The sequence below is a fragment of the Syngnathus scovelli genome, chromosome 6 (genome assembly GCF_024217435.2).
Source record: "Syngnathus scovelli strain Florida chromosome 6, RoL_Ssco_1.2, whole genome shotgun sequence".
Classification (NCBI taxonomy): domain Eukaryota; kingdom Metazoa; phylum Chordata; class Actinopteri; order Syngnathiformes; family Syngnathidae; genus Syngnathus; species Syngnathus scovelli.
The window spans coordinates 15,433,152-15,456,929 of NC_090852.1; the positions used below are offsets into that span (position 1 = coordinate 15,433,152).

Consider the following 23,778-nt stretch of genomic DNA (forward strand, 5'->3'; position numbering starts at 1 on the left):
ATTATTTTTTCTTTAGGCGGATCACTCAGCTGTCGATTACACAGAATAACCTTGGAGAAAGTCTAAGGAATTCGGTTTTTGTTAGTAGAAATTAAAACAAAATTTAACGAAACCGATTACGACTACTAGCTTCATATGGGGAGTCTGCCGTCTGCTGGGGACATGTGGTACTGCACCCACTTTACTCATTTCTACAGTACTGAACGTGCAGGACTTGTTTCAACGACGGTGGTGCATATTTTATTCGGACATTGTTAGTAGTTTTATTTGGCATGTTTTATTATTTAGTTTGTCATTTTTAGTTATTGGATTTGTCACTTATCAGGAAAACGCCCAAAAGCCACTTATTCCAATTATTAATAATTATTATAATAATTAATACTTAATAATAATTATATTGATGTTTTTGGAGCGACAGTTAATGGACGCCATCCCTTCCGAGCTCCGGTGTCGTGTTGTTGCAATGACTTCATTCGACGAGCTTGAGGGCGTCAGTGAGCCAGCCGCAGCCTGAGCCTCCCCCCACTTCTCTCTCAGGGATAGAAAGACTCCTTGAAAGAGAGCAGGCGAACTCGCCTCCAATTGTCTCAGTCCAACGTCATGGAAAGACTTACTTTGTGTCGAGGCTGCGAGGAAATTGAGCCACAGAAACAATACCGGCTCGCCTGAAACGACTGTTGTGATTTTGCAAAGGCTCGAGCGAAGATGCGCAGGAACCTGCTTACGGGACTCACGGAGCAACTTTGTGTCTGAAGGAAGGACGGACGGAAATGTGGAGCTTCCGCCTCACAATGTATACGGACACCATCGCTCTCAACTCAAGTGCACTTTTCGTTTGGAATTATTTGCATCCGGGACCGTTTTCAGGATCCGTAATGTGACCAAAGTGGGGGGGAAAAACGAGCGGGCCTGGACCATATTATTTTTGGGATAATTAAAAGCAAAGTTTTGTTCCCGGATCTGGTTGGTGAAACCGGTTTCTTAACTGACTTGTTCGTTACAGGGAAGTAGAAATCTGTACATTTAAGGGGGCGTTAAGGTGCACGCAAATGACTGCATGATTTAGACTAACGAGTGCATGGATCGTATTCAAGTTTTTTCAAGTATTAGAGTTCAAGTGCGAGGAATAAGTTGAGTAAACAGCTTTTGACTGACAGTGCCGTTGCACACCTGATCCGTGTCATATGAGATGAGTTGAAATATTCATTCGTGTTCTAGATGTTTCCAATACAGCTGCTAGAAACCATGTGCGTGTAGATTATTTGGCATTATTGATATTGTTTTGTGACTGAGCAATCTGGACAAAGTCAAGATGTCGGTGAAAGCCAAAGCCCTATACACATTCCAAAGTGAAAACAAAGAGGAGATTAGCATCCAGGAGAACGAGGAACTGATCATCTTTGACGAGAACTCCGTGGACGGATGGTTCCAGGGGGAGAACAGCCGAGGGGAGCGGGGTCTCTTCCCGGCGTCCTACGTGGAAGTCATTCGCACGCGTTCCAACTCCAACGTGACCGACTGCTCCATCAGCCCGGCGGGTTCTTTGGGGAACGATTCGTATTATCTCAACTCCACCGCCAACACCACCCTCAACTCGCAACCCACTTACTACGATATCGACGACGATGACGACTGGGACGTCTGGGATGACGCGTCCACCGTGGTGGAGGACGCCGATATCGACCGGAGCCCCGGGGCCAACGGTCACCCGCGTCAGAGCCCGCCATCCAACAACCCCAACGTGCACTACCGGGCCAAGCCGCCCATGGAAAGGCAGGACAGCATCTCCAGCGGCAGGAAAGGCAGCATGGTGGGCCGCAATCTGAACCGCTTCTCCAGCTTCGTTCGATCCGGCGTGGAGGCCTTTGTGTTGGGGGACGTGCCCATGATGGCCAAGATAGCTGAGTCGTACACCATCGAGATGAACCCCCTGGGGCCTAGATGGAAGGAGAGCCCGCAGCCTTTCTCCTGCTCCATCGAAGACCCCACCAAGCAGACCAAGTTCAAAGGCATCAAGACGTACATCTCATACCGCGTGACGCCGAGCCACACGGCTCGGCCCGTGTACAGGCGCTACAAGCACTTTGACTGGCTCTACAACCGCTTGTTGCACAAGTTCACCGTCATCTCCGTGCCTCACCTGCCGGAGAAGCAGGCCACTGGACGCTTCGAGGAGGACTTCATCGAGAAACGCAAGCGGCGGCTGATCCTGTGGATGAACCACATGACCAGCCACCCGGTGCTCTCCCAGTACGAAGGCTTCGAGCATTTTCTGATGTGCGCTGACGACAAGCAATGGAAGCTGGGGAAGAGGCGGGCCGAGAAGGACGAGATGGTCGGGGCGCACTTCATGCTCACCCTTCAGATCCCCAACGAGCACCAGGACCTTCAAGACGTGGAAGAACGGGTGGACACCTTCAAGAACTTTGCCAAGAAGATGGACGACAGCGTCTTGCAGCTCACTCACGTCGCCTCGGAGCTGGTTCGCAAGCACCTGGGCGGCTTCAGGAAAGAGTTCCAACGACTGGGCAACTCTTTCCAGTCTGTCAGCCAGTCGTTCATGCTGGACCCTCCGCACAGCTCCGAGGCCCTCAACAACGCCATCTCGCACACCGGCCGCACCTACGAGAACATCGGCGAGCTGTTCGCCGAGCAGCCCAAGTACGACCTCTTTCATATGCTGGACACGCTGTCGCTCTACCAAGGCCTGCTTGCCAACTTCCCAGACATTATTCATCTACAAAAAGGTAATATATGTTCAAAACTTCACATTTGGCAAATCTGGTGTCAAACCGGGGGGCCAGATCTGGCCCACCATACCCATTTAAGTGGCCCGCGATTAGCCCGTCCGTCAACAATTTTGAGCTTCTGCATTCTTTCTAGTACTTGACTCCAAGCTATGTGTGAAGTACGTGTGTCATCCCATACTTTTGGTTTTGGTTTCAAACCGACAAACAAAACCGGTCTTGTTGGCCATTTCATTATGAATGACAGATGGGCTTGCCCGCCCCTCCCCCGCCCACTTCCCTCCGCAAAATGCCAACCTTTTAAACGAGAGGCTAAAACTGGTCCCTGTGCATTTTACATGTCAGTCGGCAATAAGCGTCTGTCTCCTCGGCTGTCACTCAGCAAAGCCATTTTGAAACTCAACATATGATTCCAATTTGAAAAAACTGCTTCGAAAACATGATGCGTACCAACAATTTTTTAATTTATCAAATCATATAAAGGTTATACTTAACATTTTTGGACCAGACCCTGCCGGGATTAAAAAGATTGGCGTGGTTGTGCGTGTGTGCGTGAGCCACGTGTTCTTAGTTTTGGATGTCTCTCGGGAGCAGGAAGCTTCCAGGTTATGTCAGAGCCCAGGCGTGCGTCCGGCACGTTGAACTCGGCTTTCGGGTTATTTTATTTTTCCTGCTCATTCTCGGGTTTCAAATGAGGGCAAAATTTCCGGTACATTTCCATTGGAAGTAAACCTGCTACATTTTGACGGCCTATTCCAGTTTTTTTTCTTACTTCAGCTCAAAGTCACCTGGTTGTTTCGATCAAACGTGTTAATTCCCACACAAAGTTTACAGTTTGAAAAATTTGACCCATTTTGCTCTCCATCTGCTTCTTCTCATCCATCTTTGTGAAGTCGAAGGAGGGCCAGGATTGGATTGCGAGGGCTAATTGCGCCGCATTGTTCCAGAATGACGGACCTTGTGAGCTTTTTGTTTGTGCAGATGTGATCGGCGCCGCTGCCCCGCCGCTGCCGCCGTATCACACTTGCTGCTTTGTCGGAGAGTCTCGCTCCCTGAATACATTATGACACCACCTCTGGCACATATTGCCAACCAGATCAAAATGGCCGCCGGGATGCGGCGTGACGGAAACAAAAAGGAATTCTCAAAAGTTTCAATAGCACAAAGGAAGATGAAACGGATCCGTCTCTTGGTGGATTGTATCAGAGGGATGAGATCTCTCTGTTACGCAAGAGGCCCTTCCTCGTCGAAATGTCAACAAAACCAGAAAACGACCACTTTTGAGGGGAAAAAAACAATTCCAGAAGGAAATATTACGCAATTCTAATCAGCACCGATTTTAGAACTTGCCTTTTTAGAAGAATTGGATGCTATATCTGGATCAGCTGGAACCTCGCTCGGTTTTGAACAAAACACAAGACTGCTGAGTGGGCGTCTCCGACTCACCATCAGTTCCCGTCATTAGCGTATCCACGGCGCCCGCAGTGTTTCCCCAAAGCAAATATTTGACAGTACGGCGCTAGAGTGGACCAAGCCCAAAAAGTCCCGTTCCTAATTGTTTTAAGATCCCGCACACTGGAGTTATTTACAGTGACGACTGTTCGGAATGGTACCTAAAGTTCTGCTCGTGAAAACTTCAGCGCCGTGTCTCGTAACGTGGATCCAATTATTTCATAAACGTAACAAGCAGTAAAACCAAAAAAAAAAAAAACAGCATGTTGTCGATGGGATGGGTGAATTTGAGCTTTTCCTGCGTTTGTGTCTTTTATTGTTGCGCTTATTCCACTTTGGCGAGCAAATGTTTTTTGTACTGGGCTGTTGTTTGCTCATAAATCTGGGCCCACACGATTTGTCCGTCCGTCTACATGCTGTGACATTCCTGTGCATGTTGGCCCACTGCGTTGCTGATTCACACCAACGGAGACCACAGATGTCTCCCAGAACTCTTTACTCAGCCCTCCCTCCCTTCACATACTCTCGGGGCACCAGAGTGCAAAAAAATAAGCCTTCATGGCTTTTGTCAGACCAATGTTAGCGTGTACAAGCACGGTCGTTGTCCAAATTGAAGTCTCGTCATTATTACGCAAACAGTCTCTCTATTGTCGTCGTCTCTCGTTTGATTCTGATCCAGCGCCACGAGAGTTGCGGTTCTACAAAAACGACACAGTCTTCTTGTCTTCAGCCGCTGTAACATGATGCACAATCAGTTTCAACTGGCAACCTCACCACGTCGCTCGTTCTGTCAATTTATCCGGTATCTGGATAAAAATTGGATATGAATGTTTAAATAGCAAAATATTATATAATGTTGCCTTCATGTTCCACACTGGTGTCTGTGGCTTAAAGGCGGGGCCTGGCCCGGTGAGTGACGTGTGTGTCAGCGAATGGAGATGGCTGTCGTTAGCGTGTTGAAATCTGACGGAAGATTTGATGTAAATTTAAAGTTTGAAAATTATGGTTGTTTTAGAGTCAGTTCAGTTGGCACTGAAACCTTTGTGGGATTGCACAAGGAGTTCATTTTTGTGACACAAGGAGCCATGTTTGCAATGGCGTGGCCTGTTTGGCTAGCAGACATTAAAGGGAAGTGAGTCACCGCATCCATGTGGGCGACAAAACATCCAGCAGACACTTTGGTTATAAGCGACAATGCAGGCTGGGAAAAGTACTGTCTATTAAAAACTCTTTTTATGTTTTTCGACTGCAATATGTATTTGAACACAAGCAATAACAACACCTGAAATACTGACTGGCATGAATTCTTTATCCTCTGCGATAAGCAGGAAAATAACACGGAAAATTTACCTGGTCTCCACCAAATTTGACTCGCAGTAGTTGTTGTTGTGTTTTTTTTAGAATTTCTTGGCAGGCTAGTCCGCAGGCCGTTTCTGACCCCCGGCTCCCCTGTCCTACTTTAAAAGGGAAAATCCAAATGGGTCCAAATTTGGAGCGTGGCGTGTGAACTGGATGAGCTTTTTATTGAGGGAGGCTGGCTGAATTTGCTGATGTCTGTCAAAAAGGCTGGCTGTGTCACGAACACGTGGAAAGTAGCAGCTGAGAGCATCTGTGTTTGTTTATGTTCATCAGTTGGCTGTTGGCAGCACAGCAGTTTGTTGGCATGTGTAAAGTATAAAATATCTTTCTTGAGTCAGCCCATTCAGTATTCAGTACAGTGGAAGCACATCTTTGTCCCTCCAGGTAAAACAATGCATGTTTTAAAGATGATGTATATTTACAAACCGCATTATTAAAAAAAAAAAAAAAAAAAGGTTGCCTAGCTTTATGCTAACGTATCATGTTAAACACCTTAGACAGGCTAACGGAAATTAGCCAAATGGCTCGAGACAAAACTTTAAACAATGCATGTTTTAAAGATGATGTATATTTATAAACTGCATTATTAAAGTAAAAGAAAACAAAAGTTGCCTAGCTTTATGCTAACGTATCATGTTAAACACCATAGACGGGCTAACGGAAATTAGCGAAATGGTTCAAGACAAGACTGCCCCTTTAAAGCAGACTGATTTCGGGGATGTATAAAAATTAAAAAGAAAAAAGTGTTGTGATTACATTTTGGCCATTTTTGGCAACGTGGTTGTGATACTTGCGGTTGCCATGACGACATCCTCCAGATGAGTCGTCTCCAACCGTGTAGATGCTTGTCAGCGACTTTAACGTGACATTCAAATGACGCAAGTTTGTTCGCTTCGCCAACATTTGGGAGGTCAGCTTTGCAAATCCCGTCCTGACGACCGCTGGAAATCTCCAACAATTTCCCTCAACTGAATTCAACTTTTGATTAGTGGCATATTTTTTCATGATTTGCCAAACATGACCCAAGGACGGATTTTGTAGCAGCTGTGATGACTTGTACTTCCCTTTGAGATCAGTGCTGAGATGAGAGAAGCTCTTTTTGTTTTCCTTTCTGGGCTTGTGCGATGAGGGGGAAGCAAAAGAATCGCAACTATTTTGGGTCAGTGTTCCGTAACAGCGCCTTGGATTTAAAAGATAAAATTGTGCAACAATTGCTGCTGCAAACATTTTAGCGACAGTGCTAAGCTATTGGATGAAGGCCCGTTTTGGCTGGAGCTCTTCTCCATCATACAGTTGTCAGCTCACATTTGTGCGAAGTGGATGCTTGAAAACGGGGAGAGCAAATCTCCCAGAATTCCTCCTGCCCTCTGAGGCTTGTGGGAAAAGAACGTTGAGCAGACGCCAGAGTTCAGCCGCCCGCAGGATTGTAGCCACAGTTAATCTGCGCGTCCTCATTCTTCTTCTTCTTGTCCCGCCGCGCATGCGTAGCCGTGCCAGCCCGTAAAGAGCTTGGCCGCTGTTTAGACAAGCGGCCTGAACCCCCTCCAGGTTTTGCTAATCCCTCGCAGACTATCTCGCCGCCATTAAGCTGTCACATGACTGCCACTAAACAACCAGTCACCGAGCAGGTGACCTTCTCTCAAAGTAAAAGTGGAACTGTGGTCATGAGAAGTTTTTTCACCAAACAAAATTAGTTCAAACCGTCTTTGCCGTGAGTGTTTTCCTCGTCGGTCAATTTTCCACTTCCAATTAGCGCTGTGGTGACCTTTAAAAACCTCAAAATGAACACTGGAGAAGAACGAGGCTCTCCTGCTGTTTACTTCTTGGTAGGAGACACATTTTATCCACAAAGAGATTGAAACTAAAAACGAATCAAAACAAACTGAATTTGAACAACTAAAGGAGATACTAAAAATGCTGACACAGGCACTCCTTGAAGTGGGTAGCCATGCTATGTGCTACATGCTACGTGGTGATGCACATCCTCCTCTCATGTGGAAAAAGGAGCGCCTGAATGTAGGTCATCACCACCGTCTCCTCTCTCTGTGCTTTCCCACACGCTTGCCAGGAATTCCGCTCAAATTCCGGGCCCCAACGTCGACTCGAGATGTCGTTGCCCCGGCGACCGCGGGCATGTCCCAGCTCGCCAAAGACATCAACCATGTGAAAATTTGAAATATTCCGGTTTTTTTTGTGTGCGTGTGTGTTAGCGTTCAGACAGGCTGGAACAATCGGATGGATGGTGCCCGTGGAAAAGTGACGTCATGGACGTCTGGGCTAGCATGGTTCCAACTTGCCCTCAGACGTTTGCTATGTAGTGAGACAAAAAGTAGCGAGTGCTTGGTCCCCCCTCGCTCCACTCATTCACAACAGTCAATTGTACCCAACAATGTATGCGGGATTTTACACGATTGCTCTGAGCAACAAAAATAGAAGACATTTTATTATTTATTATTCAATATTTATTATTTGTTATTTATTATTATTGTGTTTTTTTTTTTCTTTTGGCCACCCTGAGCAACAAAAATAGAAGCGATTATTATTTATTATTATAAGTGCAAAACTGTATTGTTATTTTACTTTTTATTTTATGTTTTTTTTTTTCTTTTGGTTTCAGGTGCCTTTGCCAAGGTGAAGGAGAGCCAGCGAATGACGGACGAGGGCAAGATGGACCAGGACGAGGCGGACGGCATCCGGAAGCGCTGCCGGACGGTGGGCTTCGCTCTGCAGGCCGAGATGAGCCACTTCCACCGGCAGCGGGAGGTGGACTTCAAGGACATGATGCAAGCGTACCTCAAGGAGCAGATTGCCTTCTACCAGCGCGTGGTGCAGCAACTGGAGCGTACGCTGCGCATGTACGACTGTCTCTAAGGACGACGCGCGACAAACGCAAAGATGCTCCCAACTCCAGACTGATCACGTCACGGACGACGGCGTCGCAGTGATTTGTTTATTTCACATAATTTAAGGTAGGACGTAATGTGTAGGTTTTAAATTTCTTAGACATTCCTTGAAACTAAAGCCATCAAACGGGTTCAGTCCCCTTCTCTTCAAAAAAAAAAAAAAGAATGTCTTAAACTGTCAGCATCACTTCCGTTTCCCAGTGAGCATCCAAATGTTGCTGAAGTGCCTTAAGTCGCATGTCCACCAAGTTCAGGACGGTTGGAAAAAAAAAATCTGTGGATTTTGAAGATCACACCACTGTGGTTAGCAACTGGAGGGTAAATTACCCAAAATTATTTTTGCTACCTTACACACTTTTTAACACACTGTTGAACTGAACCAAAGCGCACCGTGTGGCCGAAACGTACGTTAGACGTTAGTCAGTTGTATTATGGCGCAAAGTAGGCCATTCCACGTTTTGCTAGCAGGACAGACCAGCCTTATTATTAGCTATCCAGTACTCGCGGAGGCTGCCGATACCGACCACCGATACTTAAGGAAAAGAAAATCTACATTGCAGTCAGTCCTCCTCGGCTGTAGTTGGCGCTACAACGCAGCAATCCGACACATCGGTAAATCATCTTAAGTGGTTGAAAAAGATTTTGTTTACAATGTTTTGTCATTGTGTTAAATGAAATTTTGAGGTATCGGTACTCGGTATCAGTGAGTACTCAAAGAATGAAAACCCGTGCTGGTAATGGTCTGAAAAAATGAGGTATCAAACATCCTTAGTACAATTTTTGTAATATTGGGCTGTCCATGGACTAACTTAGCAATTTTTGCAATGCTAGCGGGAAATAAACAAAAGCTGAATTTTTGAGGGATTCTAAGCAAGAACCTTAATGTTTTTTTTTTTTTAATGATGTGACCAAAAATGTCACTTTTTGTACGATTAAAAAAAAGGTAATTGACGTTTTTAAGTCGTCAGTGTTGTGTTATTTTACATCCACAATTGTGACGTGTGAATGCTTTTTATGACTCTGACACAAATGAAGATTTTTGTGTCTGATTTACATTCCGCTGTGCTTGTTTTGTTATCATGACATTCCCAAAAGCAGCGATTCAGCTTCCTAAAGTGAACACATGCCGTTGTGGCTCCAAATGTTGCCGTGTGTGTTTTTTTAATACTCTGACCATGTCTGTCTGGCAGTTTCTCCCACAAGTCCGAATTTTCCGACGTCTTTCTTTTTTTTTTTTTTTTTTTCTTTCTTCAATTGCAGGGCTCATTTCTCTCTCTGCTTTTGTAATTGAATCTGTCCTTGCCTGTGAAGAAAAATGTGCAGGCAGGCTCTGAAAAAGGAGGACAAAAATTTTAGTAAATGAAAATTTCCTTTGAAATAAAACACATAAAAAAATGATGTAGATGTGTTGACCTTGAGAGTTTACAGGATGTTAAAAATGTCATTCACTCGATTCAAGGGAAGGGGACATAGAGGCTTTAAATAAAAATAATAATAATAACAAAAAAAAGTTGGTCTGATTTTGTCATTTAGCCTCAGCAAGCTTGCTATTGCTCCAAAATTTGAAGCAAAATTTATCATGACAAAAGCAAAAAAAAAGTTTTAATTGAAATAATATGTTTTAATTATTATTATTATTTTTAAAAAGTAGCATTTGTACTAAATTCTAAAATTTCCATAAAAGTTACTATGTTGAGATGATATGTATAATTTGACAAAATACAGTTGTAATATTTCAAGAATAAAGTTTTTGGAGGAATTCATTACACCAAATTTGTTAGCTGCGAGAAGGCCGATCCATTCCTCCTCGTCGAACTTGTCCAAGCACGCCTTTATGGGGACAACAAAATACTTCCCCTAAAAACTTTGTATAACATGTCTTCCTAAAATAAACAATTATTAAGCAGAATATAAATCTTAAAAAATGCTTGTTTAATGTGAGCCTGGAACAAACTAATAGACTTGAGTTCCTCTTCAAATCATCCCGTGTACTCGAAGACACTCGACCTTCAATCCCGGCAACGCGTTTCAGGTTCTCGCACTTTGTGGGATGTAACACGAGAAGTGGCAATGACCTCATTTTTAAACTCACAGAAGGAAATGTCATCAAGTGGAAAAGGGCAGCGGAAGAAATACCGTAGGGTGGAGGACAAAAAGTTGGATGGGCCTTGGTGACCCGAATGAGATGAATGATGGATGGTATCGCCGCATACCTTTGGCCGCTTGAGGTGGTCGGCAGAGTTTGAGTGCTCCCTCGTCTGAGCGAGTCCTTCCGAAGGGAAGAAGTGTTGGATTGTGTCCTCGCTGCGAGGGCACCTGCCAAAGCCATCAAGGACGGCCGCTGGAGGAAGTTTGTATCAAAACTTCAAAATGTTGAGTGAAGAAAAGGCAGATGCTTGGTCTGCATCGTTGAGTTAGAAGATAAAAAAGTCGTCACCGAAGCGCTTCGTGCAACTTCTTTTGTGTAGACCTCAGTGACATGGACTTGACCTCTGACCTCCTTCTCTTCCTCCTATTTGAGTGTGTCCAGGAACAGATGGTGAAAGGCATACTTGGAATTTTTTTTCTTCTTCTTTCTTTTGCTTGGTAAATGACTCTGCATTCATTTGTTTTTAGAGAGTTTTGCGACGGGAACGCGCCTGCGCGTACGGTCATGGAAACTGGATGGTTCTGGCAGACGAGTGGTGTTTCTTCTGAGTGGGACATTGTCCTCTGAACAACCTCTCTGGTGACTCAGCACTTATCAGAAGATCTTCTGATTTCGCAAACTACCTCGATCTTGTCCACGGGGGTGGAAAGACGGCGTGTACGCTGCTCGCACGCAACATGCGCATTTATGTGTTGGATCGCTCCATCAGTTTTGTTGATTTTACTCAGGAGTATATTTTGGCAAATCTCTACTTTAGCGTTTAAGTTTATTTATTGACCTGCTTGAATTACATGCAAGAGGAGATGAGCAGGTCGCGGTCGAATGAAGTTTCTAATTTCACTCTGATTCTATTCGTACGGAAGAGTATATTTGAGAGAAAAAAAAGAATACAAAAAACAGTTGTTTACATTCAGTTTCACAAGTGCTTTTTTTCCTCGTTTATTTTATTTTTTACTATCATAATATTGTTTGTGTATATGTAAATACTATCAAAATTTATAAAAATATGTAGTATATAGTTTACATTAGTTTGCCAAGTTTTTTCTACGTCACATTTTGAGCGATAAATGGCGATTGGACGTGATTGGTGGCGTGACAAAAATGGCGGCCATTTGAGCGTCTGCCTTCATTTGATTGGTTGTCAGTGTGGGTGGAGCCTGTTTACATGGCGGTTCAGTTGATGAGAAGCACCTGTGGCTAAAGCCAAACGGTGGCAGGATTTTGGGCAAAATGTCATTAATTTATCGTTACGAAGCGAATGCTCGGAAGAGTTCAACTTGAAACAAAATCAGAGCGACACAACGTTTTTCTTCGCATCAGCAGGAAACAGGCAGACTTTGCCTTTGGGCTAAAAACAATCAAAACAAGCGCACTTTTGGCAGGGAAGAAGATCCTCCCGCTCTGCTTTGAGGTCGCTGATACACAAAGACGGACTTTCTTGGCAAGTGTGCGTTCTTCTCGTTGGCTAACCGCTCGCAGTGTGTCGAAAGGACCACAAAGACAACAGCCAAACAAAACTGCAACTCCTTGAGGTAAAGTAAAATGATGAATTTAATGCTGGCGGGCGTGACCTCGTACTCAACTTCAATGTTACAATTTGGTGATAGCTGCAATGTTTTTGTCTTATTTCTTTCACTAGTATTTCGTAAGGATGTGGCCATAACAAATGTGGCGCCCAAAGTGGAACGTCTTTCATGTTAACAAATGGTCAGTGCAATCTTCAAAGATGACAGATAGCGATGTCTGCTTTTTCTTACATAAACATGTCTGTTTCTTTTTTTCCCCATCCCAGCTCATGAGTTTAAAACTCTAAGTGAACCAAAATGAATCACAACAAATTGTTACATCGCCCTCATCGCTGATTGGTTGTAGACCAGGAAGAATGTTCGAGACGCGCTACTGAACGCAACAAGCTAACAGACGACATGCTAACCACAAAGCAGAGTGTTGGTTGGGCAAATCAACTGTTTCGTCTTGCGTTCCGACACTGTAAGTTCGATTCCCGCATGTCAGTGTGTGAATGTGTGTGTTTATATAAAAAAAAAAAAAAAAATCAAAATTAAAAAAGTCTCGTCCGCTTACATGCTACATGTGGTTAGCATAAGGCCGTTTAACGATAAATTCAGTTTATTTGGAACCACACAAATACTAATGTCCGGGTTGTAAGATGAGTTTAAAATATTAATATAAATATTTGCTAATATTACAAATAAATTACTCAGTTTTCTGCTATTTTTCTGCCACACTGAAATTTCTGTTAGCGTGTTAGGTAACGTTAGCGCATCGGCGCACTTGCTTGAGACAGGCCCGCCACCTCAGTCACGTTTAAATGTTGTCCGTTCTTGGGATATTACGACAAAAGACTCTCCGTTGTATTATTAAGACACCTGGATAATGTTTCAAACTGCAAAACAAAGTCGGCAATATGTCTGCTTGAATGCTTGTTGTCAAGTTTCTGGATGAGAAGCCAATGTTTTTTTCCGCTCAATGACTTCATATCGGGAAATTGCACAGCCGTGATGAAAAACAGTGGAGGTCTGACAGCTCTGGAGCCAATTTCCCCAAGGACGCTCGCGCTTAAAATAACTCGCCGCGTCGGCATCTTTGCGGGTATCGGGCCACCGTCTCACCCTGCGGCATGACATCTCGGACCACCTCGGACGCTTCCCAGGATCACGTTGCGGCGTGTCCAACATCAACATGGTGCAAATGTTCTGATGCAACATCTTTCTGTTTGCTGTAGGGAGAGGTCCAGCTCATCAGCTGCATGCAAATGATTATGACAACCCCGCAAAGAATGTCCAAAAAGGGGTGACTGGGGTCCACCCTGATGATGTCATTCTTGTGGTCCGTCTGAGATGTGATGGCGACAACAGAGATGAAGAAAATCAGGTGTGTTTTTGTTTTTAACACAAGATTGAGTACCATGTGTTGTGTGCTAGCAGCGAGTTAGCATGACTGCGGTCAGCGACAATGTTGCTTTTGGCCTTTAAGACATAATGAAAGCGGCAATCAAGCTTTTGTGGACAAAAGCCAGATGTTAGTGGTTGTTGGCCTCTGGCCGTTGTTACCATTACACCATTGGCGCAATTTGGTTTTTGACTTCACTTAAACCCCGTGGCTGGAAAATGCAAAAACATATTTAAATGCTATGCTAGGTGACTTAAAGTAAAGAATCAACAGGGAAGCTAAGGCATTGCAACTAAAATAATAACAAAATAATATAATTAAACAATAGTAAAATGATAACCCGTTCTATTGTGCAACAGTCACTTATCTCACCTCCAGCTGTCTGAGTGCAAGTTTGTGTGTGTGTGTGTGTGTGTGTGTGTGTGTGTGTGTGTGTGTGTGTGAGGGGGGGGGGTATGTGTGTGTCTGAGTGCTGCGCTCTCTCTGAATGGTCTTTTCTTTGCTTCACTGTTGGCTGCGCAAGTGTGTGTTTTATTGACCTCCTGACCACCACATATGGCCTCGGGTGTGTTTGTGTGTGTGGGTGAGGGGGGCGTCCTGCAATCCCACCCCCCATCTAACAGCTGCATGTGAGAGTATGTTCAATTAATTTTGTTGTTGTTTGAACATTTGAGTAAAAAAAAAATCACTATTTGGTTTATTGTAATATAGGAAAAGTTGGGCTTGAAAACCACGATTAAAAGGACTGAGAAGCAGGAAGTTGCATAGCCCTGAATGTAAACCTGGACAGGCACAACACTGCTGGAATGCGACTTGTCGTCCCTAAGATCATTGAACTCACTTAAAACAGGCATTGTGTGACTGTTTTCATGCTTTGGAAGGTGCTGCTGTTTTGGTTAGCAACAAGGTAGAAATGGATTCAATAGTTAATAAGTGTGAACAAATCTTGTCGTGTCCATGAACAGATGCTGTGATAGTTTGCCCTTGAATTAAGCTACAGTAGCACTAGTGGTACATTGGCGCCCTCTATTGGTATGCCAAAGAATCACTGAATGAAATATATGTATAAAAAAAATAGATGCCTCTATAGCATTCCGCACAGCTTAGATATATAATTTAAAGCTGAGTTTACTTTTTTTCATGTACAACTAAGAATCGGCAGCGAGGTCAAGCGATTATCTCTGAGGTGGACGCCACTTCATGCCGGACGGGCAATGTGCTCCACGGATAAGTAGGGCCCAGTCAAGCCCAACAGGAAGCGCTCATGTTTGTCCAGCTTTAAACTTCATTGCAACCCTCTTTAGATGTTTTTATTTAATCAGCCCTCGGTGCACAACTTGTTGCCGAGGTTATCAGCAGGCCTGTTTTTTTTCTTGGATGAGGTCATGTTTGTTTCAAAGTTATAAACAACTTCTCGTGGTTGTCTTTCTTTAATTCCCCCCACTTTAGGGAAACAAGTATTTATCGTCCTGGCATCTCAAGAATGGCTCCTCCTCTTCCCAGTCGGGAGCTGTTTTCCCACTTTTATTTATTTATTTTTTTAAAAGACCAGAATCGTTTTGCAGCAAACTTGCGCAAGTTGACGTTCGTCAGAGACATGGAAAAAAAAATGCTGCTTTTAAGATTGAGGCATCTGGAGGGAACATTGTCTGCTCAACGATTACCCCCCCCCCCCCCCCCCCCCCCTCCAACATGGTCATTGTTTACAACCAGGGACGGTCCACGTGAGCCCCATTGGCCTTTAATTGCTTGCAAGAGCATTTGATGAAGTTAAACGAAAACAAATGAAAACGTCTCATTACAGTGGACTAGTGGTTAGTATGTCTGCCACAGTCTTTACGATTGAGGTTCGACTCCACTCCACATGTGAGTTTCATAGAACAAAATAGCTGACATGCAAGTAAACAGCAGCAGCAGCAACAACAATAAGGTCTGGATTCTGTTCTCCTTGAAAGACATCCAGGAAGGACATCACTTGCATATCTGCGGTTGAGATGTGATGACGTCAGCAGGCACGCACGCACGCCCAGCTGTGCTCACCTTGTGAAAAGCGTCAGTCAAAACGCGCTCATGCGCGCTCACGCGCACTCACGCGCACCGAGTTGACTTGACTACTACATTCGTTTTGCCAATGTTGTACTTTACTGCCATCTGGTGGTCAGGGTGGAATGTTGCGTCTAAAAATAAAACCACGACCTGATTGCAGGTCTGTTTTTATTGAGAACTAAAATTTGCCATAAACAAATTACGAGCAAAATCCATCCAGCCTTTCTCCAGAGCCCAGATTTCAACCCAGAAACTTAGCACTCATCCACTGTGCTGCAACAAACCTAAAATATTGTTAATAATTCCAACTAACGGATTTGACCTCTAAACCAAGAAATACTCTTGGTAGTGAAGAGTATTGTGAATATATCGTCATACTTTAAAAAGGTGTGTGACTGAACAAATCAATAAAGGGAGCCTTTGTTGCATCAGACTTTTTATTGAAATTAGTGTAATGGAAACCTTTCAGGAGGCTTAGATGGACGCTTGTCATGCTTTGAAAGCTCAACTTTGAAAAAAGGTGTGGGATGATGTAAGGGCAATGAAAGAAATAATAAATAATGAATGAACAAAAAGAGGGATGCTGATGAAACTCTGGATGAAAACAAAAGGGAGCAGCAGCAGCAAGCTAGTGAGGAGGGCGCTTAGTCTTCATTAATGTCGTTTAATTAGAATACAGCAAAAACACAGACAGATTATTTACACAAAAAGGGAGAAAGAGGAGGGGGAAGTGAGAAATAAGAAAAGCCAAATATTTCACAGGAAATGCAAAGTGTCCTTGAACACATCACTTCCTGAGCTTTGTGCCAACTGAAAAAAAACATAAGATGTCAAGACATTTCAGTACGTGGTAAAAAGTTACGTTTTTAACGCTATGACAAAAGGAACATAAACGAGAACTTTGACTCCTTTAGTGGAGAAACCATTTAAAGTCTAGTTCGGGCGTGGGAAAACTTTCTCCCCCATCCGAACGTACTAAATTGATAAATGTCTGATACAACAACCACATTTTTTAAAATTATAATACATTTTGAGCATCTGTGGCTTAAATATTTTGGGATTTTCATAAATCACACTGATTTGTTAGCATCATCGAATCAAATGCTGCCTCTGGTCCATAAGCCGTCGGGACCCCGGTCAAGTTCATTCCCCCAATCCGAGAGGAACAAAGAAGTAAAAATCATCAATATTAAAAAAAAAATCTATCTCAGTACGTGACTATATTTAGCTTACATACAGTTATGGAATGCTTTGAATGATCGAATTGTCGTCCATTCCGATCAACCCCTGCACCCAGAAGCTTCTGAAGAATTCCGTCCAAATCTGCTTAAAACCAAACTTCCTGTCCGCTTTGTGTTGCCAAACTCGGAGCTAAATTCACGTTGGAAAGTTTAGTTATCTTTTTCTTTTTTTTTTTTTTTTTTTTTTAGTACCAAATCCTCTACCTCCAAATAGACAAGCTGCTAAAATGTCACGAGTGATGATGTTTAAATGAATTTAGCCCTGAGAGACAGTGGGGTGGGGTGAGGGAGAAAGAAACAAACGAGAAAGCACAGAAGAGACAAAAAGCAGTTTGAAATCTCCTGGACAACACGCCATTAAAAAAAAAAAAACTAAAACTTCTAGTTGGAAGTCTACACAGGAACAAAAACTCATTTTGGGGGTGTCTAAAGGCAAGAATAACAAAAACAGTCACTGTGGACCTAAATGTGTTTACGTCATTTACCGTACGTGCACGAAACAGCTCACCTCATGAGCTGAAAGCGAATCGACGATCAAAACTGTGAACAAGCAATGCGAGCCTTTGATTGAAAATGGTCGAGCACACCGAGAATATTTTCTTTTTTTGCAAACACGGATCATGTTTATGTCACTTGTGCCCTTGAAGGAATGATAAAATAAATATAGTACATGGCATTGGAAGATAAGAAAGCCTCTCGCCTTGCCAAACAACGATTCAGTGTTTTGTTGCCTGAGAATCAGTCCACAGTTGAGTCGAGAGAAGTATGCGGCTGTTTGCGTCCAAGAAGAAAAATCCATCAAACTGCTGTGGCGACAAGTGAAGTCTTTAATACTGAGAAGACTTGGAGCGCTCCAAACGCTTGAGGGTCCACCTCTAGCTGGGGCAAGGGTGGTGTTGGTCAGGGAGGGGAGGGTTGGTTAAGAGTCTCAAACCCAGTACTGGTTCTTTTTCAAGACCGGAGTTGTCGTCCGGCAGTCCTGCACCAGCTCTGGGTCGGCCTCCTTGGAATCCATGTTGGACATGGGGATGTTATTGGCCGGATCTGTTTTGCGAAAGGTTTCCGTGCCGGCTACCTCGCCGTTTTTCGGCTTGGCTGCCGCCGCCGTCTGGACATTGTGCTTGCCCGTCTTGTTTTTACGGACCAGGTAGTATGCCAAGAGGGCTGCCAGGAGCAGGAGGATGAGAATGACCAGGATGGGGATGAGAATGGACCAAATGTTGCCGCGTCGAGAAACAACGGGGTTCCTGTGAGAGCCGCTGTCGGACGGCGTTGCGGTGGTATGGCCGTCCCAATGGGCTTGGTCCCGGTTGGCTTTCCAGCGAGGGTTTTCGGTGGTTGGGAAGGGGTACGCGGCCACGTTGGGTTTGTCCTTCCCGTCCTTTGTTGGGGTCTCTGAAGGGACCTTCAGTAGAGTGGCAGGGTAGACGCCTGAGGCATTGTAAGGGCCGGTTTGGAAGGACAGCACGCACTCCGCCGGCGGTACCCCATGAGCCTTGAGTAAGAAGCGGGCCTCATCCTGAGTGGGCCCATCTTGGGACCCGGAGGAACTTTTTGGAATTTCCATAGCAACGCGCCCTTCATCCAGGTCCCGCTGGCTGAACGAGTCCACGGGCTGGCCTGCGCCGGGACCGCCAGACCTGACGAATCGAGCGCCCCGCGGCTGCTGGATGACTGTGAACGTAGGGGAGGTCCTGGTCTTGTTGGCCAAGGCCGTTGCGTCCAAAAGCTTCCCGTCCACCTGAACAAGAGAGTCTTGTGGTAGTAGGGGATCCTGGGCAATCTTGGCTAAGGGTTGCACCGTGATGTTGAGGACTGATGACGCATTGGCCGCCCGACTCCGAGCGACAAAGGCAACGCTGTCGCGGGGCGAAGTGGACTTGACGAAGCGTACGCTGACTCTTCCTTCCTTGATCTGTGTCTGGGTGAAGGCCGACGTGGGTTGCCGGTCGACCATGACCGCTGCGTACTTCGGAACGCTTGTGATCTTGTAGAGGACGTCTTCTTCCACGGGACCACCGGTGGTGGCTCTCAGCATCTCCTCGGTCACCAGAGTCTCGTCGTCGCCCTGCTTCACCTTGATCTCTGGGGCTTTGTCCAGCATGAGGGTGCGAGCGAGGATTCCGATGTGAAGCGTCTGTGGCGCCGTCTGATGTTCCCCGTCGGACACGACAAATTCCACAAAGCCGTTTGCGAGGCTGCCGTCGCTGTGAAAGCCCACCTGCTCGTTGTTGATCATCTCTTGGGTGAACTCGGAGAGAATGTCCATGGTGCGGGCGTCAACCAGGTGCCCGTTTCTTGGGGGTTTGGTAACCTTGAAATGGACTTCATCTGGGGGGCTGTCTTCATCCTGGGTGTTCAGATGCTTCTTGGTGACAATGATCATAGACCCTTGTAGAACCTCCAGCAGCTGGTCAATGGTGACGAGCTCAGGGGGTTCCGATCCCCGTCGTTTGATGGAAACATTAAAAATCTCCTCTAGGACCACAGAGTCGGATGTCACACCGTCAGCCCGACTCCTCAGGCGGGCCCTGAAGGAAAAGCTATCTGAGGAAGCCACCGAGTCATCATGAAGATATTCCAGCTCTCTGCGGGTCACATCCCCCTGTGTGAAGTAAGGTGAATCCCGGGGTATGTCCCGACCTCCCAGGGTGATGCGTCCATGATTGGGAAAACGTTTGATCTCAAAGACCACATCTGCACTCTCTGGCTCAGGAAGGCTGGCCTGGAGGTTGGAAGCATCAAAGATGGAATCATCGATTGTTTTCCTCTGGCCTTGCACGATTTCCAGACCTGCGTGGAAACAATGAGCACATTACAAAGGGGGATTCGGTCACAAATGTGGCGGCCGCAGTCCTCGTGGATGGGTACGCTACATACTAGCTGTTTAGTCTTGTTAGCTTAATAATTAGCATGGCTTTCCTCATCCCTTTTGTGAAAGCGATACTTCTTATAACAGAAGTGTAACTTGTTTGCCATCATGGAGGCTGTGATTATGACTTAGGAGCGAGTCGTGTTGAGCACAGCAGGAGCCAACCTAAGGTTGTTGTTACTATTTGTACCTAGCTAGCCGAAAAAACAGGTAGCTACTAGCTAGCTAGAGAAAGAGACATTCACCTTTGTTCCTCCACATCTGTGAAGAAATGTTGCTATGCGTTGCGTAGTAGGAGATGGTGATGGGTAGCACGTCACGGACATCCGGGGCAGGGTGGGAGGACATAACGAGCTCCACTGAGTCCCTCACCACCCAGAAGGGCTTCTCGGGCAGCTGGTGCTCATAGAAGACCGCTCCAGATTCCAGCTGAGGACAAAGATACGGATTGAGGATGTACACTTGGACAGTAGTTTGTCTTGAATTGAATTTGTCAACGTTTCCAAAGGCCCATCTATAAGCAGAGCTCATTATTTTTGTTACTTTGGAGAGCTCAGCTGACATTTTTCTGCCTACATCTCCTTCCCCCTGGAGGTTGAAAAGAATTACAGGGAAATTGGCGCCCCGGCATCTCAAGACTGACCATCGGAATGTGGCGGCTTGTGTCTATTTTTCTGCGCTCGCCATGTCCTGAACTCAACTCCTTTTCTCTTTCTTTCACTTTTTCTTTCTTTTCTTTTACTTTTTCTTTCTTTTTTCTTTCTTTTCTTTCTTTTTTTTCTTAAACTTTCTCCCTCTCTCTCACTTTTGCTCTTTCGTTTTCTATCAGAAAACACTGACAATCGAGCTGTCAAGGTTTGAAACCGGCAAGAATGATTTGTTTTTGCTCCAAATGCGACAGAAACTTGCTTTCCATTAGTTTTTATCGGCTCTGCCCCATTGGTCAAGCAGTAAAGGGGGCGGGGAGATCGCTGGCTCACTCAACTGGCTAATTTCAGCAAGATCAGATATAGCGTGCTATAATTCTTGATCCTTGTTCACCTGAGTTTGGGAGAAGCGGTTGATTTCCTCCATTTGATTCTTGTCGTTAGCCAGGATGAGTCTTCCCAAACGAGGAGGCTGGAGCAACGAATAGATGATCTCGTTTCCGTCCTCGTTAGTCACGGCACCCAGATTAGCACTCGTGATAGGCTGTCTTGTTCCTGCACGGGCGTTAATCGGTGGAAAATTAACTTCCAAGCAGTGTCGTTCAGCAGACTCCAGAGTCAGTTTTGTCGATGTTTTATCATTTCATATGTGATGTGCTTATGAAGCCATCAAATAAAAATAAAAAAGCTTCTTGATTCTATTTCAACCTACTAAAACTCCCTCACTGGATATTTGCTGATGTGGACATCTCACCTGGAAACACCATGAGCTCCTCTTGCGTTACCATGGTGATGGTGAGCGGCCTGGCTGTGACCACAAATGTGTGGAGTGGAGACGTGTGTTGGCCGTCCGACACAGTGAAGCTGAAACCACCGGACTGGTCACCTGGAGACACACAAGGTTGAGTTTGAAATACAGAAATGTGTACGGATGGATCAGAACGTTCAGTTGGGCGCGAGTCGTTACCCTTGTGAATGAAGATGATTTCCCCGTTATCAATTTGGGTCTGTGTGAAATTGACGGCGGTCTCATCGGGGAAGTCTTTGAAGGCCACCATTCCGCTGGTGACCGTATCCACCGTGTAATAGATGTCCTCGGCGGCAGTGTCGCCGTCTTCAGTTCTCAGCATGCTGGACGTGATGTCTGCCTCCTCGCCGGCGAGGACCTGATGTGATATAGATGTGTTATCGACGGAATATATTTGTATAATAAACATTTCTTTTTTAAGACTATTTGAGTGGTGTGTTATTTTTACTTTTTTTTTTGGATTTCATTTAATATTTTTAGTTTTATAAATACACGGATATTTTTGTGTGGTTTATCTTAAATTTTATTTTAAATTAAAAAATACTTTTTTCATTTTTACCTTCTAAAATGTTTTATTTAGTTTGATTTGAGCATAAAACATTGTATTTCATGTGAAAGTAATATTAGAATAACGAATAAAATATAAACTAAAGTAAAATCAACAGAAACGGCTCCTGATGTCATCTTGTAGTTTTAGAAAGTGACGCTAGATGGCGACATTGGGCCGCTTCACAAGCATGTGTTGATAATGAGACTGAATGACCAGGTGCATTTAAAACAAAAAAAAGACTACATGCTTTTTCAAATGAATGGATCGATACGTTCTCCACGTAAATGAATGGATGACATAAAACCAATAAGCTCACACAAAATTAATGACATATCCCTCCCTCAGGCATATTAATGCAGTGCACGTTTAAATACTGGAGAAACAACTTGAGCATGGAGCGCTTCCTCTTGTCTTTGAGGCGACATCTTGGATTGAAACCACCCTTTCCTGAATCTGGACTTTGACCTGCATACACTTTGCACTTTGTCAAAAGTGGAACAAGTCAATGAACGCGAACAAGTGATATCAACTTAACTTGATGCCTGTGGCCATGTTGGAAACGACAAAATGGTGAGTTGGAAGTCTTTTCTACCCTTAAATATGCCATGTTCTACCATTATAGATGGAATGTTTCAACTAATCACACTTTATCTGCTGGTACTGTGTGATTGAGATTTATTTTGTAAATTGGCTTCTTGTGGAGAGTGAATTCTGCCTAGCAACAAGTGACAATTTTCCTGTAACCAGAAAAATGAGCCATTTTTTTTGTTGGACCAACTTCCAAAAAATAAATCTTAATTAATCTGGTGGGACTTGTGGTTGAGGATAGCGGAGCATAAAGTGTCAACAAAGATCACAATTAAGACTCCTCATAGCTAGCATAGTCAGTTCTAAATAAATACCCTGGGAACTAAACTTCAAAGGTATTTTCTCATATTTGTAGTAATTTTAATAACTTTAAAACCAGTTGACTTGAGATTTTATTTTTGACTTGCGAACTGCATGGCGGGCTCCATCGAAGTTCTCACAGTAGGTTGCCCACCCCTGGTGTGCTTAACTGCTAGCTGAGACCAGAAGACTACGCAAAAGGGATCAAGGATGAGTCCGAACAGCGCCCGAGCTGAGCCCATGTTAGTCGTCATCGTCTGATGGCGGGCTTCAGAGGTCAGCGCACACTTATTACTCGCAGCTTGCCGCACGTCGGATGGCTCATCATCAAATGGTGGTTTTTCCCAAAATATGGGTTGCCTGGGAGATGGGGAGCCGCAGGAGGAGGGATGGAATGGGCCGAATGACACGCTTGCTTTCCAGTTGCGGGAGCTGATTACGCCCGAGTCTTCCCAAGACTCCAAAGTATGAAGGAACTCATCCAAATTTGGACCACGGTCAAAACAAACTATTTGACAGACTGCATACGATGATATATTTGTGAGCAAACATAAACAGCATGTTCTTACAAAAGCAGCGACGGGAATTTTCGAGATAGAACCTTACCTCCAGCCCGGTGTTGCGTGTCACTAAGGGCGGCTCGTCGTTCATGGGCCGGATGGTGACGGCCACGGTGACGGCGAGGCTGCGGCGGTCAATCTCATAAGCTGAGGCGGAGACGGTGAAGTTGTCCACGGTGCTCTCGGTGCTGTCGTGCACGTAGTAGATCTGGCCCTTTTTGATCTGGGGGCGGACGGAAAGGACATTGTTGCATTTTGTGGGGGCTTGCAGAAAAAAATGGCTTCTGCTCGACACTGTTTCCATCCCGGAGTCACTTCAAATTCATATTTTCAGATTCGGGTACTACGGTGGACTAATGTTGATGGCCTCGAGTGTGTCCTAGAACTGTATGACAGACATGTATAGAGATGTTTGGGAGCCCGTGTAATTTTACAGTCACCACTATTATTTGCCGCGCTGCGCCGAGACAAAGTCAAAGGGACGAGTGACATCGTCTCTGTGGGAGGAGACCCAAACACAAAGGAATCAGTCACCGGCTGTCAATTGAGCCGCCATGGAAAGCGCCACCTACGGCAGGGTCCACTCTCGAAAGAAAGAAGGGCCACATCTTTCTGTCGCTCGGCCTCTAAGTCCTGTTCGACGGGA

The 23,778-nt window shown here is 44.9% G+C and overlaps 3 protein-coding genes across 8 annotated transcripts in view; 2 read left to right on the top strand and 1 right to left on the bottom strand.

The window, feature by feature from the left end:
- Positions 1–517: 517 nt before the first annotated feature.
- snx33 (sorting nexin 33) lies at positions 518–9,859 on the top strand. Its single transcript, XM_049722591.2, has 2 exons — positions 518–2,747; positions 8,176–9,859. Exons 1-2 carry the CDS (start codon positions 1,313–1,315, stop codon positions 8,427–8,429), a joined length of 1,689 nt encoding a protein of 562 aa, XP_049578548.1. The 5' UTR covers positions 518–1,312; the 3' UTR covers positions 8,430–9,859.
- A 1,813-nt stretch (positions 9,860–11,672) lies between these two features.
- The window catches only part of lingo1a (leucine rich repeat and Ig domain containing 1a), a 162,040-nt gene continuing 149,934 nt past the window's right edge, over positions 11,673–23,778 (top strand). For all 6 annotated transcript variants that reach the window (XM_049722578.2, XM_049722581.2, XM_049722579.2 and 3 more), the window contains exons 1-5: positions 11,673–12,142; positions 12,250–12,317; positions 12,403–12,599; positions 13,354–13,502; positions 22,030–22,254. The gene's annotated coding sequence lies outside the window, so the exon portion shown is untranslated. The remainder of the gene's footprint in view (positions 12,143–12,249; positions 12,318–12,402; positions 12,600–13,353; positions 13,503–22,029; positions 22,255–23,778) is intronic.
- Positions 17,215–23,778, bottom strand: part of cspg4 (chondroitin sulfate proteoglycan 4) — a 37,719-nt gene continuing 31,155 nt past the window's right edge. Inside the window, exons 6-11 of the mRNA XM_049722557.1 lie at positions 23,179–23,355; positions 21,294–21,492; positions 21,081–21,212; positions 20,721–20,881; positions 19,925–20,108; positions 17,215–19,600 (exon numbers count right to left, since the gene is read on the bottom strand). Coding sequence (XP_049578514.1) covers positions 17,736–19,600; positions 19,925–20,108; positions 20,721–20,881; positions 21,081–21,212; positions 21,294–21,492; positions 23,179–23,355 — 2,718 coding nt within the window. The 3' untranslated portion in view covers positions 17,215–17,735. The remainder of the gene's footprint in view (positions 19,601–19,924; positions 20,109–20,720; positions 20,882–21,080; positions 21,213–21,293; positions 21,493–23,178; positions 23,356–23,778) is intronic.

Excerpts from the sequence above, each read along its gene's own strand:
- snx33 (XM_049722591.2), top strand. The coding sequence starts at position 1,313 with ATGTCGGTGAAAGCCAAAGCCCTATACACATTCCAAAGTGAAAACAAA. Across the intron at positions 2,748-8,175 it reads CATTATTCATCTACAAAAAG|GTGCCTTTGCCAAGGTGAAG; the intron begins GTAATATATGTT and ends TTTTGGTTTCAG.